Source organism: Blastocystis hominis (assembly GCF_000151665.1).
Source record: "Blastocystis hominis, Singapore isolate B (sub-type 7) whole genome shotgun sequence assembly, scaffold_2".
Taxonomy (NCBI): domain Eukaryota; class Bigyra; order Opalinata; family Blastocystidae; genus Blastocystis; species Blastocystis hominis.
The window spans coordinates 295,026-310,220 of NW_013171827.1; the positions used below are offsets into that span (position 1 = coordinate 295,026).

At 47.0% G+C, this 15,195-nt stretch overlaps 7 protein-coding genes; 5 read left to right on the forward strand and 2 right to left on the reverse strand.

Annotated features, from left to right (window-relative positions):
• Positions 1–724: 724 nt before the first annotated feature.
• On the forward strand, positions 725–2,994 carry GSBLH_T00002546001 (Glucose-inhibited division protein A; the record flags this gene model as incomplete). Its single annotated transcript, XM_013041016.1, has 8 exons — positions 725–952; positions 988–1,116; positions 1,152–1,448; positions 1,477–2,133; positions 2,162–2,280; positions 2,310–2,481; positions 2,514–2,676; positions 2,705–2,994. 8 exons carry the CDS (start codon positions 725–727, stop codon positions 2,992–2,994), a joined length of 2,055 nt encoding a protein of 684 aa, XP_012896470.1.
• A 108-nt stretch (positions 2,995–3,102) lies between these two features.
• GSBLH_T00002547001 (uncharacterized protein) lies at positions 3,103–3,578 on the forward strand (the record flags this gene model as incomplete). XM_013041017.1 has 2 exons in its annotated part: positions 3,103–3,268; positions 3,302–3,578. 2 exons carry the CDS (start codon positions 3,103–3,105, stop codon positions 3,526–3,528), a joined length of 393 nt encoding a protein of 130 aa, XP_012896471.1. The 3' UTR covers positions 3,529–3,578.
• A 298-nt stretch (positions 3,579–3,876) lies between these two features.
• On the forward strand, positions 3,877–4,258 carry GSBLH_T00002548001 (uncharacterized protein). XM_013041018.1 has 3 exons: positions 3,877–3,908; positions 3,944–4,010; positions 4,042–4,258. Exons 1-3 carry the CDS (start codon positions 3,889–3,891, stop codon positions 4,240–4,242), a joined length of 288 nt encoding a protein of 95 aa, XP_012896472.1. The 5' UTR covers positions 3,877–3,888; the 3' UTR covers positions 4,243–4,258.
• Positions 4,259–4,797: 539 nt separating this feature from the next.
• On the reverse strand, positions 4,798–5,827 carry GSBLH_T00002549001 (uncharacterized protein; the record flags this gene model as incomplete). XM_013041019.1 has 3 exons in its annotated part: positions 5,277–5,827; positions 5,043–5,247; positions 4,798–4,971 (listed from the first exon to the last, which is right to left on the reverse strand). The coding sequence occupies exons 1-3, from the start codon at positions 5,786–5,788 to the stop codon at positions 4,798–4,800; spliced, it is 891 nt and encodes a 296-aa protein (XP_012896473.1). The 5' UTR covers positions 5,789–5,827.
• Positions 5,828–6,406: 579 nt separating this feature from the next.
• On the forward strand, positions 6,407–8,328 carry GSBLH_T00002550001 (uncharacterized protein; the record flags this gene model as incomplete). The annotated part of the gene is made up of 6 exons (XM_013041020.1): positions 6,407–7,191; positions 7,221–7,292; positions 7,321–7,424; positions 7,453–7,589; positions 7,620–7,645; positions 7,677–8,328. The coding sequence occupies 6 exons, from the start codon at positions 6,407–6,409 to the stop codon at positions 8,326–8,328; spliced, it is 1,776 nt and encodes a 591-aa protein (XP_012896474.1).
• Positions 8,329–8,464: 136 nt separating this feature from the next.
• Positions 8,465–9,307, reverse strand: GSBLH_T00002551001 (Mdj2; the record flags this gene model as incomplete). Its single annotated transcript, XM_013041021.1, has 5 exons — positions 8,465–8,490; positions 8,522–8,859; positions 8,892–9,019; positions 9,054–9,167; positions 9,200–9,307. The coding sequence occupies 5 exons, from the start codon at positions 9,305–9,307 to the stop codon at positions 8,465–8,467; spliced, it is 714 nt and encodes a 237-aa protein (XP_012896475.1).
• A 3,984-nt stretch (positions 9,308–13,291) lies between these two features.
• On the forward strand, positions 13,292–14,380 carry GSBLH_T00006448001 (uncharacterized protein; the record flags this gene model as incomplete). The annotated part of the gene is made up of 6 exons (XM_013041022.1): positions 13,292–13,307; positions 13,338–13,393; positions 13,429–13,734; positions 13,764–13,889; positions 13,923–14,345; positions 14,372–14,380. The coding sequence occupies 6 exons, from the start codon at positions 13,292–13,294 to the stop codon at positions 14,378–14,380; spliced, it is 936 nt and encodes a 311-aa protein (XP_012896476.1).
• Between the last annotated feature and the right edge of the window lie 815 nt (positions 14,381–15,195).

Consider the following 15,195-nt stretch of genomic DNA (forward strand, 5'->3'; position numbering starts at 1 on the left):
CGGAGAGCAGTGGTTTCTCGCGGATAACCGGTGCTTTCGGCGGGAGAGCGAGGCTCCCGCGGGGAGATCGGAGGTGGAGCGAGCGAGGCGGACGGTGCTGGAGAACCTTCCGGAACGGTGGGTGCGCGTGGCGGAGCAGGTGGATTCGGCGAGGGGACTGCGGCTGAGCGTGATGCGCGTGTTCGAACAGTTCCAGAGCGAGGCGCTGTGCAGAAATCTGTGTCTGCATGGGCTGGATGTACTGGTGGCGACGCTGTTTCCCGAGATTGAGGTGTGGTCGCATTTGGTGGAGGAGGCGGAGGAGAGTGGTGATGATGATGATGATGATGATGATGATGATGAGGGAAGGGAGTGAGTGAGTGAAGGAAGGAAGAAAAAAATGGATTAAGGGGGTGGGTTGAAGGAAAGATTTGCTTTGTAGAATGACGAAGGAAGGAAGGAAGGAGAAGAGTCGGTAGATGTTTTTGTGATCCTATTTTTGTAACAACATACCTGTTATTTGTTTGTGAAATACAGTCGAAAGCAACCGATCTCTCTTTCTTTTATATATATATATACATCTCTCCTTCACTCCAATGCCAAACAACACTTTCAGGTTTGAACGCCTCTTTCAATGCTTGAACGATTGGGAACAACACACCAACCTCTTCCTCATACAACCTAACACACTCCACAACCTTTCTAACAATGCTGCCTTCCATTGTTCATATTCATCCTTCTTTTGATGCTAAGCAGGTCTATTTGCAATCGGTACATCCCACCCTTTCCATCATCACATTTTAGAGCTTGCAGGAGCCTTGCACGCCAATTTTCATCCACTCTCCATTATGATGTAGTTGTAATAGGAGGAGGTCATGCTGGAGTGGAGGCAGCTGCAGCTGCCGCGCGAATGGGTGTAAAGACAGCGCTAGTCACAACCAATTTCTCCACGATTGGAGAAATGTCCTGTAATGTAATCCACTTCATTTTTCCCGAATCATGCACTAGCCTTCCATGGGAGGAATCGGAAAAGGCCATTTGATTCGAGAAATCGACGCGTTGGATGGTTTAATTGGCCGGATGACCGACTATGGAGGCATCCAGTTCCGTGTACTAAACGCCTCACGGGGCCCCGCCGTAAATCATTGGCATCCCCCTATCGTAATGCCTAGGTGCACGGTCCTCGTGCGCAAGTGGATCGTGATTTGTACAAAAAACACATGCAGCAGGCGATTCGAAACTACCCCAATCTCACGGTCATCGAAGACGGTGCCCATGTACCCTTACCCTTCTCTGCCTCTTCTCATCCGCAGGAATTCGAAATGGACGCATCCAACAAAACCATCCACGGCGTCGTCACGCGCAAAGGCCAGCACATCCACTGCTCCGCCGTCGTGCTTTGTACCGGCACCTTCCTCCACGGCGTTTGCCACATCGGAAAATGGAACGTTCCTGCTGGCCGTTTCCACGTTTCCACGTTTCTCCATTTCCACCTAGCGCGACACGCTGAACGTGGACCCGCCCTCGATCCACCTCGCCGACTTCCTTCACTCGCTCCATCTCCCCATCGAGCGTTTCACCACGGGCACTCCCCCGCGGTTACACCGCGACAGCATCGATTGGTCGCGGCTGGCCACGCAGGCCTCCGACGCTCCCGCGGTTCCGCTGAGCTTCCTGAACATCTACGCGGGGGACTTCATTCCCAACCAATCGCGCCTTCTCCGCTGCGCGACGACATACACAAACGAGGAAACCCACGCCATCTGTAACGCCCACCGCGGGGAACTGCCCTCCTTCACCGGAAACCGCGGGAAGGGCCAGGGGCCGCGGTACTGCCCGTCGATCGAGAAGAAGGTTCTCCGTTTCCCCGAAAAGAAACGCCATCTGATCTGGCTGGAGCCGGAGGGGCTTGAAACGCCCGTCGTGTATCCGAACGGCCTGGCGACCGCGTACGACGCCGAAACGCAGCTGAAACTCCTGCGGACCATGCGCGGTCTGGAGCACGTGGACATGCTGCGACCCGGGTACGCGGTCGAGTACGACTATGTGGATCCCGCGGTTCTGACGCCGGCGTTTCGGCTTCGGCTATTGGCCAATTTGTTTCTCGCGGGGCAAATCAACGGAACCACCGGGTACGAGGAGGCCGCGGCGCAGGTGGGAGAACCGCGGGGATGGCATGTAGGGAATCATGGCGGGGATCAACGCGGCGCGGCAAGTGATGGGGAAACCCGCGGTTATTCTGGAACGGTCGAGAGCGATGATCGGCGTGCTGACGGACGATCTGACGCGTGGAGGGTATCGGTAGAGACTTGTGGGAGGGTGGAGAATAGAACGGATTTGACGCGGGAACCGTTCCGAATGTTCACGTCGCGAAGTGAGTATCGCATTACGGTCCGCGCCGATAATGCGGATTTGCGGTTAACGGAATGGGGCTATCAAGAAGGAATTGTCGGAGAGGAGCGATATGCCAAATTCATGGAGAAAAAAGAAGAATTGTTAAAAGTGGAAACCGTGGAAACTTGGTGATTGTGTAGTGTAACGAGTTCTTGAAGGCGTATCGGCTCTCCAGCGAGGAATGGGGATTGCCGGGAGAGCACAAGTACATTTCGGCCTTCGACGCCATGGCGTATCCCAAGATCTCCATCAAGACCGTTGAGGACATTATTCGCAACAAGCAGGGAGACACCGTGCTGAATCGTAGGGATTGAGCGACAGTACGAATTAGACACCACGCGAGGTGTGAAGCAGACGCTGTATATCACCGCGAAATATGGCGTTTATTTGGAAAAGCAGAAAAAGGACATTGATTTGTTCAATCGCTCCAACGGGTTGAAGATTCCGGAGAATTTTGATTTCTCTGCGCTTCCGATTTCGCAGGAAGAGAAGGATAAGCTGATGGACACAAAGCCGAGTTCGATCGAGGAGGTGAAGCACATTCTGGGCATCAAGCCTTCCACGTTTTTGTTCATCATCAAAGCGATTCGAAAAAGTGGGAACGAAGTTGAACAAAATTGATAAGAGGAGAATGAAAGCATGGGAAATGCGAAGTTGTCAATTCATGTGTGCATGCCAAAAATCGGGAGTATTTTTTAATCATCTTTTTTTTATTAATCATTTTTTGTTATGCCAAATCCATGTAATCATATTGTGAATCGAAGAAGTGTCGTGCATAAGAAGTGTTGTGTCTGCCAGCGTGTAAAGCATATTTCCGCTTTTACAAAATCTGTATTGAATTATTGTAATTCGGTATGTAACATTTGTTCCCTTAAAAGCCTATGTGAAGAGAAATGTATTTTTATTATATTCGGTCGCTTAGATGTAGTGCAAAGTGAATGGAGGTCACCTGATACGAAATTCAAAATTGTTCCCGATCTAGGAAATTTGCTAGATCAAGGCTCCACGGATACTCAAGAAGATGATTCGCTGGATGTGCCTCGCGCAAACTATATTGTTCCGTATTCGAAATGGATACCAGTGAAAGATTTTGAATTTTGTAAAGATCATGAGCAAGTCATTGTGGCTAAAGTAGTGGTATCCTCATACCTATGAGAGACTCATAGTTTTTTGCTTGATTATGAGTAACAACGCATATATATATGTTAATCTTTGTTTCAAACACCTTTATGTTTCAGCATGTGGGGATATTGCGTTTTGGATACTTTGCGAAATTGACAGGGTGTGATGATTCCGTAATGTGCGAGAAGCAGATCCTACAGGTAAATTGTCAGAATGCACACGACAAAAGTCTTAACGATTGTTAAATGGTTCTGCGTGCATAATTTTTCCTCGGATCCATTTCGTTTCAGTTATCTCTCCACTCTGTACAATTTTAGAAATCCTAGCGGAGAATAGGAGAAAAAGGGAAACATTTCGAATTATTCACTGAATCTTTGTATATCAAATCGCAAAATGTCGGAAGAGAAAAAGGAGTAAGCCCGTTGATTGCTCTCGTGCCAACACGTAGGCAGATTATTACGGAAGAAGAGATGAAGAAACACTACTACTGGTACATGTTTTACTACAATCCTGATGTACACATATAGCAAATTTGCTATTGGATAGGATTCGCGCGTGATCGTCCCCAAGCGCTGTAAATGGTGCGGATGGACTGTGAATCTTGGAAATAAGAAGGGCCAGTTTTTGTTCGGTGCCATTATGGCTGCAGTTGTGAGTTCTCTCATCTATTGTAAGAACAATGATGTGAAGTGTTCCTACTCTTTCACCGATTTGTATGAGATGGTGAAGAAACCATTCAGCGCCTAAGTGATTCGTTCATCTATCTTTGTTTGTTGAACACAGGATATTTGTGCGGTTAAGAATGTACTGTTGTTTTTTTTGGATCGTATTTAGTGCATTGCCTTGAAAATAGAATATTGGGAAGGTTCCAAGAAGGTAAAAACCTGAATTATACGTGATTGGGCAAACATTGATTTCTACTCTATTTTACGCAATTTCTCTCTATTATTTTCATAGGCCATATGGATTCAACAAACATTCCAACTATCGAAAAATCGTCTACTCTCGCATTACCTGTTATACACTTCTTCCTTGTCCTCTGCATACCTCTTTACCTGCCCATTTCGCTCTGTTCCCTCTCCTTGTATCGTATATACCATCTTATACGCTTCTACGCCTCACTCCCCATCTGCATGCCCACCTTCTTTGTACGTCTCGCGATAAATCGGCAACGCGGGAAACAGCAGATCCTGCCGCAGATTCCCGTCCGATCCCTTCCCTGTTTCCGGCAAATACGAGGTGTTCTTCGGAATCGAGGGGTCCATCCAGTCGTATCGTCCGTCATTCTCCCAATTCTGCGCATTAGACAAGAGCACACAGCCAAAGCGATTTCCCTACATTCTTGGCCAGGACGCGGCGGAAGAGGCCGCGCAGATAGCGATAGTTCGGCTTCTGGTCAAAGCTCAGGCTTCGACAGTAGTTCATATACTCCAACAATTCTTCGGGCTGACCGGCGCAGAGCGTTGCGAACGAGTTCTACGCATGAGCCAAGCCAAGCCAAGCCAAGCCAAATCGAGCCAAGCCTAGCAAAGCAAGCTAAAACGAACCTCGATCTTGCATTCCATAATTCGGTTGTATTTTTTCTTTTTGGAAGTGGCGTTCAGACCCTGCCAAGGAAGCTTCCCGCGCACAAAATAGAGAAGGACGTAGCCGAGGGATTCTAAATCGTCACGGCGACTCTGCTCGATTCCCAAGTGATTGCTGAGAGAAGCGTAACGAGGAGTTCCTGTGAGACTCTTATCTTCTCGATATCTACGATCACACCATCTCGTTATCCATACGGAATGTGGCGGAAATGATGAGGATTTCTGTACTGTTTGGAAAGTCCAAAATCGATTATATACACTACATTGGCTCGATCCCCTGTTCCAATCACAAAATTATCAGGCTTGATATCCCGGTGGATGAAGTTCCGATGATGAATAAACTCCAAGCGGGTGATTAGCTCAATTCCAAGCATCATCGTAGTTTTGAGAGTAAAACGCCTTCCGCAATAATTAAACATATCTTCAAGACTGGGCCCAAGTAAATCCATCACCATAATATTGTTATCTTCGAGTATACCATTCATGTACACCTTGGGAATTCCCATTCCTCCTTCCAAAATACTGTACACCTTTGCCTCGTAGCGCAGCTGGCTGCACTTACATTGTGACGATTCCTTCTTCAAAGCGATAGGTCTTCCAGTATGAATATCCGATCCGATATAAATCTCTCCAAACGCGCCATGCCCTATTTTCTTCGTAATTTTATAGTCCTTATGAAACTGCTTCGCAGAGAGAATTGCAGCCATCTCTTATTGAAAGCGTTGCAAATCCGTAGTTTCCTTATGAATTCTCCCAGATAATAATTAGAAGAAGATGCAAGATGGGCGTTTCACCCAGTGATCAGTTCAATGCAAAACACGCTGATTTCATCAATCTTTCGTGCTCTACTCTGTGGCGGTACATGTAAAGAGTGGGATGGATATTGGTAAAAAAAGACGAAACGTTGTGGTTCTTTCGTAGTTTTAACCTTTGTTCTATTTTCTTTTTTATTTTTGTATTGTTTTTGTATTTTATCTGATCCTCTTATGTTCATTTGCTACTTTCCTTTTAATTCCATTTCCATTTTTATCACAAATTGAAAAAGCAAATCGTCAAAACCTTCAAAAACAATAATAACAAATCGTCAAAACCTTCCAAAACAATAGATCCCACAAGACCCCACAAATCTATAAATGTGTTAATTTTGAAACTCCTTGTTTTGAACTGATTATAGTGAAAGTGAAATGAGACATAATTGGTGTGTGTTTTTATGTTTAATCATATCTGGTACGGGGTCCAATCTGAAATGACGATTTGTAGTACTATGTCTTTATCCAAATCATCTAAGGAGGCTTGAAGATGAAAGCTGCTCAAATCATGGTCAAATGGTAGATAATGTTTGCGAATGCAACTTCGGGTTGTCGTTCTTTATTTTTGTGATTCTTAGTTATTACGGAGATACGTGCAGCGATTCGTGTGAAGGACTCAAAATAGAAGATGGAGAAGTCTATGAATGCAGTGGATATGGAGATTGTGAACTAACGAACGGCGCCTATGTCTGTAAATGCGATAGCTACGCCTTCGGCTCCGACTGCAGCGCGGTTTGTCCCGAATCCTACCGCGATGATAATGATACCATTATCATCTGCAGCGGCCACGGAACGTGCTCGTACACGGATACTGCGACGTGCACCTGCAATCCCGGTTACTACACCAGTGATTGCAGCGTATCATGTCCTGGCCTGATCACCGAATCTGGCAAAGTGCTCGAGTGCAGCGGCCACGGCCAATGCATCAAAGAAGACGACGCCGAGAACTACTACTGCGAGTGCGACGCGAGCTACTCCGGCGAGGACTGCTCGCTCAGCTGCCCTGGGCAGATCGAAAAGGACGGGATTTGGGTCAGCTGCAGTGGAAACGGAGAATGCGACGAAGGCACGTGCGTCTGCGACCCCGGTTTCTACGGAACGGCCTTCGACCAGCACTGCCCCGGACTCATCACGCTCGACGGGAATGTGGTGGAATGCAATGGACATGGCACGTGCGATCCCTCCTCGCTCACGTGCTCCTGCGCCAACGACCGGTGGGATCCCACGGATTGCGGGTGCAGCGCGACGACGTGCGGAGAGCACGGGTCGTGCCAAAACCAGACGTGCGTGTGCGACGAGAAGTGGGGAAACTGGGGAAACCGAGACGTAGATTCAGCGGGGAGTTCTGCGAATTCAACTGCGATTATATGAAGGACTGTAGCGGGAAGGGCCTGTGCAACCAGTGGAAGTTCGATTGGAATTCGACGTAGAGCGGGAAAGTGCGATTGTGTTTTCAATTTCTACGGGGAACACTGCGAGAAACAGTGTTCCGACAGCGACGATTGCTCCGACCAAGGCGTCTGCATCGAGAATGGTGCGAGTTCCGCGGGGATGTGATGTAGGCAAGTGTTTGTGTTTCAGCGGATTCGCGGGGGAACACTGCGAAAAAACCGCCCCGCGGGTCAGTTCGTCGCTCATTTTATCCGCGGTTCTCGCTCTGCTCTTGGCGCTACAGGTGTATTTATGGCGCCGTCAGAGCGTAGACTCCAATTACCGCTTTGACCTGTAGAAAACGCCCCGCTTTGCCGAGAAATTGTGGGCATTGCCCAGTTCCGATGTTCTCTAGAAATCCCACCAAGGCCGCCCAAGTCGAGATGACCAGCTCGGCAATGCCCAGTTCGACTAACTCGGCAATGCCCAGTACGACCAGCTCGGCAATGCCCAGTACGACCAGCTCGGCAATGCCCAGTACCATTGTGGGGGGCTGGGCGTGTCCCGCGTGCACGAAGATCAACCCGCCGAGCGTTTCGCGGTGCGTGGTGTGCAGCACCCCGCGGAACAAGACCATCCCCGCGAAACCCAAGCGGGTGCGAAGAACCGCCAGACCCGCGGGGAAGCCCGAGGAACCGAAGAAGGAGCCCGCCAGGGAGCACAAGCAGACCGGGGAAACCGGGGAAACCCAGAGCCAGGCGAGCAAAGGAAGAGAACCTCTCAGTGAAACTCCCAGTGAAACTCCCAGTGAAACTCCCAGTGAAACTCCCAGTGAAACTCCCAGTGAAACTCCCGCGGGAGCCAGCGAATCCACGGGATCCGCTGCGCCTGCTGTGCCTGCTGCGCCTGCTGTGCCTGCTGCGCCCTCGAAGCCTGCTGAACCTACTGAGCCTGCTAAACCTGCTGAACCTGCTGAACCTGCTGAACCCACAGAGAGCGTGGAATCAGCGGCGAGCGAGATTTTTGCCGATGCGAATCTTCGGATTTTTTTGTCCAGCTCCAAGTAGGCTTCTTTTCGTGCCTTCTGAAATACAGGATTGATGACCATCGAATCCAGATGCGACTTCGCTATGCCGCCATTTCGTCGCCCCTCGATGCTCTCGCATTCAATGTACTCCTTGGCTCCACGGTTTCCCCTAGATTTCATGTCCGAAGTACATCCAGGCGACCTCGGAGCCACTTTCAGCCACTTCGATCGACGGAGAAAACGAAGCGGAGCAGTTGATAACCGTAAAAGTGATCGGGTTTTGTGAGCGATAGTTCGAGCTGAAGGAGGACAAGCCGTTGAAGCTGAAGGTGGAGGGAAGCTATAAGAGCGGAGAGGATACGATTGCTGTAGATACTGGAGTGTTAAAGATTGAACAATCGAGTGTTTGAGACAAACATGCAAATGAGATCCCGTAGTGCTGCCTTCTAACAACATGTCCTTGGCTTGGTTGACTTTCGCGGCCAAGTAAGGACTGCCACCTTTATCAGGGTGATTTTTCAAAAGAATCGTGCGATAAGCCTTCTGAATGCGCTTTTCGTCAGAATTTACTCTGTGGATCATTCCGAAACAATCGAAAATTACCTTACACCGAGAATCAGAGCAGCCTCTCGCTTTGTCATTTCCTTCTCAAAACCTCCTTGGTAGAAAGAAGCCATTGCGTATGTGTGACCACCATTTCCATCGGTTTTGTTTTTGTATCTCTCGGCACTCTAAAACAACAACAGGGTTCTATCGAGTCCCTACCTCAACGACATACTTTGCAGCAAGACAGCAACCAGCAACTCCACATCCCAGAACCAACGGGAGTAAAGGGTTCTCTCTTCCGGTCGTCAAATATCTCTTCTGGGAGCGATTGTCCTAGTGATCATAGTTATCACGCAACCAAATACCAAAAGTCCATTGTGAGACAGCGTACCAACAGTATTCACTATACCAGAGTACAACGGTCTCTGCAACAGTCTTCCACCTTGCAGCAATGTTGTTGTAAGTCGTAACATCCCTAAGCTGATATTTACGAAACTGTGATAGTGATCGGGTTTTGAATTGGGACTTGGACTAACAACCGCGCATCTGGTAAAATGAATACATCCAAAAATAGGGTATAATTGTAAAAAAACAAGCAAGAAACTGAATTGTGAGCAACATCATCAAACAGGTTTGAAAACCACGCAAATCTATGGATCGATTTACACATGTGTAGAAAATTCTATTCATCTATTCAAATCGACATTTGAATTCAGCACGCCCACCTTTTAGTTGAAAAGTGCAAAGATCTAACCTATAATTACACCAATCCTTTTTACAACCACCCATTCCTTATAATTTTATGAGTTTTGATGAGCTCGTCACTTTGTTTGCAAGTATCTACACTGTACAACAGCCTCTTTCCCACATAAATCACTATTTTCAATTCACCACACTTCATAGACACACTGTCAAGTACGCTCGCCAATCCCTATAAAAACTTCAGTTCCCAAAGCAAGTGTGCCGTTTTTCGTCGTTGGATCTGCGACCTAACCTAGATTTTCATTCATTTTTATAATTGTGCACTCTTTGTTGTTTTAAAGGGTTGTCTTGTCATTCCGTTTTTAATCTATAGAATATATAATCAGTCGTTCAATGGAACTAATTCCGAATAGCAAAAGCTCCGATGGTGAAAAGGAGGCAAATCATGCTCTGCCTAATAATAGAACTGTTTGCATCGTCATACCGTCTTCTCATTTTTTAGGTTACAGAAACGCTATGTTCCGAAATCTACCCCGACACTTCAACAAACTCAGTAACCCGATTTTCCCCGCAATTCATGCGCAGGACAACGGCACCAGACGATCCAAGCGCTCTCGCAAGCAATCGACTCCCTCGGTACGCCCTGCGTGCTTCTCTGACGCCCCAGCGCTTCAACAGCCGCCGCAAGCTCACTCCGCGCAAGGACATCCCGCAGCCGACCTTCTGCGTGGAGGGCTCGGAGGAGGACAACTCGCTCTCTTCCCCGTGTCCGCTGAGTCCCCCGCGGAACACCAAGCGCATCGACTTCTACTTCGGCCCCAAGGAGATTCTTCGCCAGCCCGCGCCGCCGCTCCCCGACTCCCATTCCAATCTCTCCACGCTTTCCCTCCCTTCGCAAGACGGCGCCCCGCTCGCTTCTCCCGCCAAAACCCTCCCCGATCCCGCGGATAATCGAGACGACCCGTCTCCCGCGGTTCCCGGCGTCGATTCGCGAGCGAAAGACCCCTACACGCTGCTCATCGCCCGCGACCGCCGCATCAAGGAGCTGGAGCACGTTTCCCCGTTTCCCCGATTCGATGTAGGAGCTGAGCGAGACGAAACGGTCGTTGGAGGAAGTGCAGCAAGCGGAGACGTCGTACAAGTCGCAGCAGGCGGAGCTGTCGAGTCTGCGCGCGAATTACCGCGAGGACATCGACCTGCTGCGCGGGCAGCTGACGCAGCTGACGGAGGAGGCGAGTCGGCGGAAGGAGCGCGTGGCGAGCGCGCTGACGCGGTGGATCCGCGACTTCGCGTTCTGCTCCTCGCGGGAAAAACTGCTTCGCGTGGCGCGGATGGACGTCACCGTCGGACACATCGCCTTGCAGCAGATCGGTCATCGCGTCGTGGAAACGTGGAACGACGGAGTGGTCGGCGAAACGCCCGGGCTGGCATGTAGAGGATGAAGGAGCTGCGGAAACGCATCGCCGAACTCAACGAAACCCGCGAGAAAGCCGAGGCCGAGCGTCGGAGTCTTCGGCGAGTTTCCCCGTTTCCCCGTTTCGATGTAGAGGTCGCAGCGAGGAGAGAAAGAGAGCGCGATGCCGCCTCCGACGCAAGCGATGGGCGATGCGGAGGAGGGGGAATCCCACGATTTTGACCAGCTGGCGAAGCTGGAGCGGACGAAAAGCTGCGTAAACGCGGTGAAGAAGCGGCAGGTGAGTATATGTGTGGAGGCGAGTGAGGCGCAGTGGGAGTTTCAGGAGGAGCTGAGCCGGCTGGAGGTGGAGAAGGAGGCGCACATCCGGGAGGTGCGGAGGCTGCGGGACGAGCAGAGCAGCCAGTACTGCGAGCGGCAGCTGCTGAAGAACCGGTACCAGATCGTGGAACTGCTGGGGAAAGGAGGGTTCAGCGAGGTGTGGCACGCGTTCGATTTGGAGGCGCTGACGGACGTGGCGATCAAGATCCATCAGCTGTCGGCGGCGTGGAGCGATGAGCGAAAGAGCAATTATATCAAGCATGCGATCAGGGAGAACGACATCCAGAAGGTAGGCGAAGCAGGGAGTGGATTGGAATGGAATGGAATGGAATGGAATGGATATGGAATGAAATGGATTTGGAATGGTGGATGGGTGGAATGAATCATCGAATGAATTAATTGAATGAATGAATTGAATGAATGAATTGAATGAATGAATTGAATGAATGAATGAAATAAGTGAATTGAATGAATTGAATGAATTGAATGAATTGAATGAATTGAATGAATGAATTGAATGAATTGAATGAATTGATGGATAGATGAATTCAATTGAATGAATTTTGATCGGGTTTTGATTGAATCGAACTGAATGAATGGATTGCATCCGTGAATTGAATCCTTGTATCCATTGAACAAATCAGCAATTGAATGAATGAATGAATGAACTGAAATTGTGAATATTTGCTTTTCGTTTTTTGTTTCATTGAAGCATGAGCCTCTATCCACTTATCCATCCATTGCGTTCTCTTGTTAGATGCTCATCGCATTTTTTTGTCTTCATCTTTTCATCTTCTCACCGCATCTAGCGAATCTGCCACGAGAACGTGGTTCGGCAGCTCGACAGTTTTGTCATCAACAGCGATTCCTTCGCCACCGTTCTCGAATATTGTCCCGGAACCGACCTGGAACAATATCTCAAGCAGAACGGCACGCTCAAAGAAGCCGAGGCGCGCGGGATCGTGATCCAAATGCTGTCCGCGCTGAAGTACATGAGCTCGAGCCACACGCGGATCATTCATTACGATCTGAAACCCGCGAATATTTTGTTTGATAGCGAGGGAAAAGTGAAGATCACCGACTTCGGACTCAGCAAGGAAATGGACCCCACCGGGGACAGCAAGATGGCGCTCACCAGCCAGGGCGCGGGAACGTACTGGTAAGAAGAAAAGAATTGAAAAGAATTGAAAAGAATTGAAATTGGAAGGAAAAGAAAAGTGAAAAATAGGGGGGATTTTTGGAATGGGGGGTTGGGTGTGTAGCCTCGAGTTGCTCTTGCTAAATCATTTGGTTTTGTTATTATTATTATTTCTTTTGATTGGCTATGCACTCGTGCGCACAACCCATCCATTCATCTTCATCCCCATGTCGTTTGTTTGTTTGTTTGTTTTCCTTTCGTTTTACACAAACTTTGAGCATCCACTCATCTTTTCGTGTAGGTATCTCCCTCCGGAGTGCTTCCAAACCAACTCCTCCAATCCTCCATTGATTTCGCAGAAAGTCGATGTCTGGAGCGTTGGAGTCATTCTCTACCAAATGGTTTACGGAAAAAAACCATTTGGAGAGGACATGTCGCAGGAGACGCTACTACGCGAGAATGTGATTCTAAATATTGTAAACATCGAATTCCCAGCAAAGCCAGCCGTTTCGGCGGAGTGCCGAGATTTCATAGTGTGTTGCCTTCAAAAGGATGTACAGAAGCGATGGGGAGTTGCTGAGCTGTGTGAACATCCTTTCATAACTCAAACAAAGCAAAGATGATTTGTTTGTTCATATACGGATTCCCGTGGTTTTAGCTTTTATAGGCTAAAAAATGTGTCATACTCCCTTGTATTTTGTTGTTTTAGTGTTCTCTTTATGGTACTGTAAGTTATCATGCTATCGAAAGAGCGCATTCACAATTCCTCGTTCTCTAATAATACATGCCCAGGGAGATCATTATTACAACCAATCCATTGCACTGTATTCGAAATGGGGAAGAAAATATATGAAATATACTTGTGGGGATAGCAAGCCAAAGATGAAGCCAAAGTATCGTATATACTTTACTAACGGCTAAAATGTAGTTGATATCCCAATGCGAGTGGAATCTGTTCAATTTATAATCGTGGGAACTACGGATGTATATACATATTGCTATTGGTTACTCATTCATAGATTTTAAATAATAAGGAGCGTAACACAATTGAATCGTTTAGAATTCTTAAGCAAACAGGAAACACGATTTCCGTTGTCTTTACCAATAATGAAACGATCGCGGATTTTTGTAAAGAGAGAGGAGTTCTTGTTCGTCCCATTCAGTCCAGGAATATATACGGTCTTCCGGTTCTTCGGGATATTTTCCTCGCGGTCCAGAAAGAATTCCCTCATCGTCACCTCGTCTATCTTAATTTAGATATTTTGATCAATCCCTCCCTCTTACTCACCGCATCTTATCTGATCTCACAGAGGAAGGACAACAAAGTATTCTTCTAACTGGAAATTCTCTTTAGTTTCTTTTTGTATCTCGCGTAATGAACAGCAACGTTACGGAGAGCCTTACAATGCAATCACTTTATTCATACGAAAGATTTATTAATGATCATGCAAACGGAAAACTTAGACTATATGTTGCAATGGTAATCATTAGATCCCCTCTTTTTCCCATCTAGGACATTTTCATCTTTCCTTGCACATATCACTTTCAGGATGTTGACCCCGTCGTTGTAGGAAGGTGGTTTGTTGATACGGCGCTAATGAAAGATGCACAAAGAAAGAAGTACTATATTTATGATATGACTGGATTAATCTCTCTGCATCAAGGGTTTGATACTTCAAAGAAGATATTTAAGGGGGTGCAGGAGGATTTTGAATATAATAAGATGTTGCTCCAAAAGCGAAATGATGCCGGCATCGTGTATCTTACAGCGAATTATTGGGGTTGCCATTGGAGTGTTTGTTTTAAATGCTATAGTGTGGACGGTGTGAAAGAACGTGGAATGGAGTTGGAGTGGATTGAATGTCTCGCAATGTTTAGAGATTCGAACCATTTGCACAGATCGATGAGAGTAGATGGTTGTTGTTCGGTGTTTGGTGTATGGAAGTAAACGATGAAGAATAGGGGAAGTAGGAAACAAAGCAGGGCATGTTTGATGTGTGGCTAGTGAATAATATATATAATAAAAGTTTATTCATTTGTCTGGGTCAATTTCACGATGATATCCTTTCTATACACTGCCCGATCATCTATGATTCGTGACTTACCCTGGAATCCAAAGCTTGAAAAGGTTATTTTCATATTTATCCTCTTGCAATTATAAGTACACGCGAATCTACTGTGTGTAACTCTATTCAGTAATTCTTAATTGAAAATAAATAACTTTGAAAATACAGTTTTCATTGTAAGTAATGAGAATAGGAAAAGTGATACTGATAATAAGGGAAAGGACTGCACATCAGTGATGGTTGAAGTCTTTCTATTGTTGTACAACTTTTATTATAAATGAATATCGTTTCATATGATTAAAAAACAATTAATAAATATACAATAGATTGACCAATATCTTGGCTTTTCCAATCTAATGAAATACACTATTTGCACTACCATTACCATCATCATCATTATAGTCTACACATTCATTTGGTTGAGAAATTATCTCTACCACTTATGAGAATGTTTTGCTGCAATCACCTGCTTCCAGGAATATACAATATTGACTCAATAGCACATTCTGGTAATAACCCACCTTTTATATTCTCATGTCTGAACACCACCTAACAAACACTTTTCATCTTAAACCCCATAATCCTGAAAGGGAGTCTACAATAATACAAAAAGTACAACGTAATATCGAAATGCCACTATTGGTTCATTTCTTTAGACATTTTTCGTGTTTGCAGGACCACAGGCATGGGAATTCCTGGCTTGTGGAAATTCGTCGATTC

Bases quoted from the DNA above. Each gene is read 5' to 3' on its own strand.
- GSBLH_T00002548001 (XM_013041018.1), top strand. From the start codon at position 3,889: ATGTCGGAAGAGAAAAAGGA. The intron at 3,909-3,943 runs GTAAGCCCGTTG...GCCAACACGTAG, and splicing joins ATGTCGGAAGAGAAAAAGGA to GCAGATTATTACGGAAGAAG. The intron at 4,011-4,041 runs GTACACATATAG...GCTATTGGATAG, and splicing joins TGTTTTACTACAATCCTGAT to GATTCGCGCGTGATCGTCCC.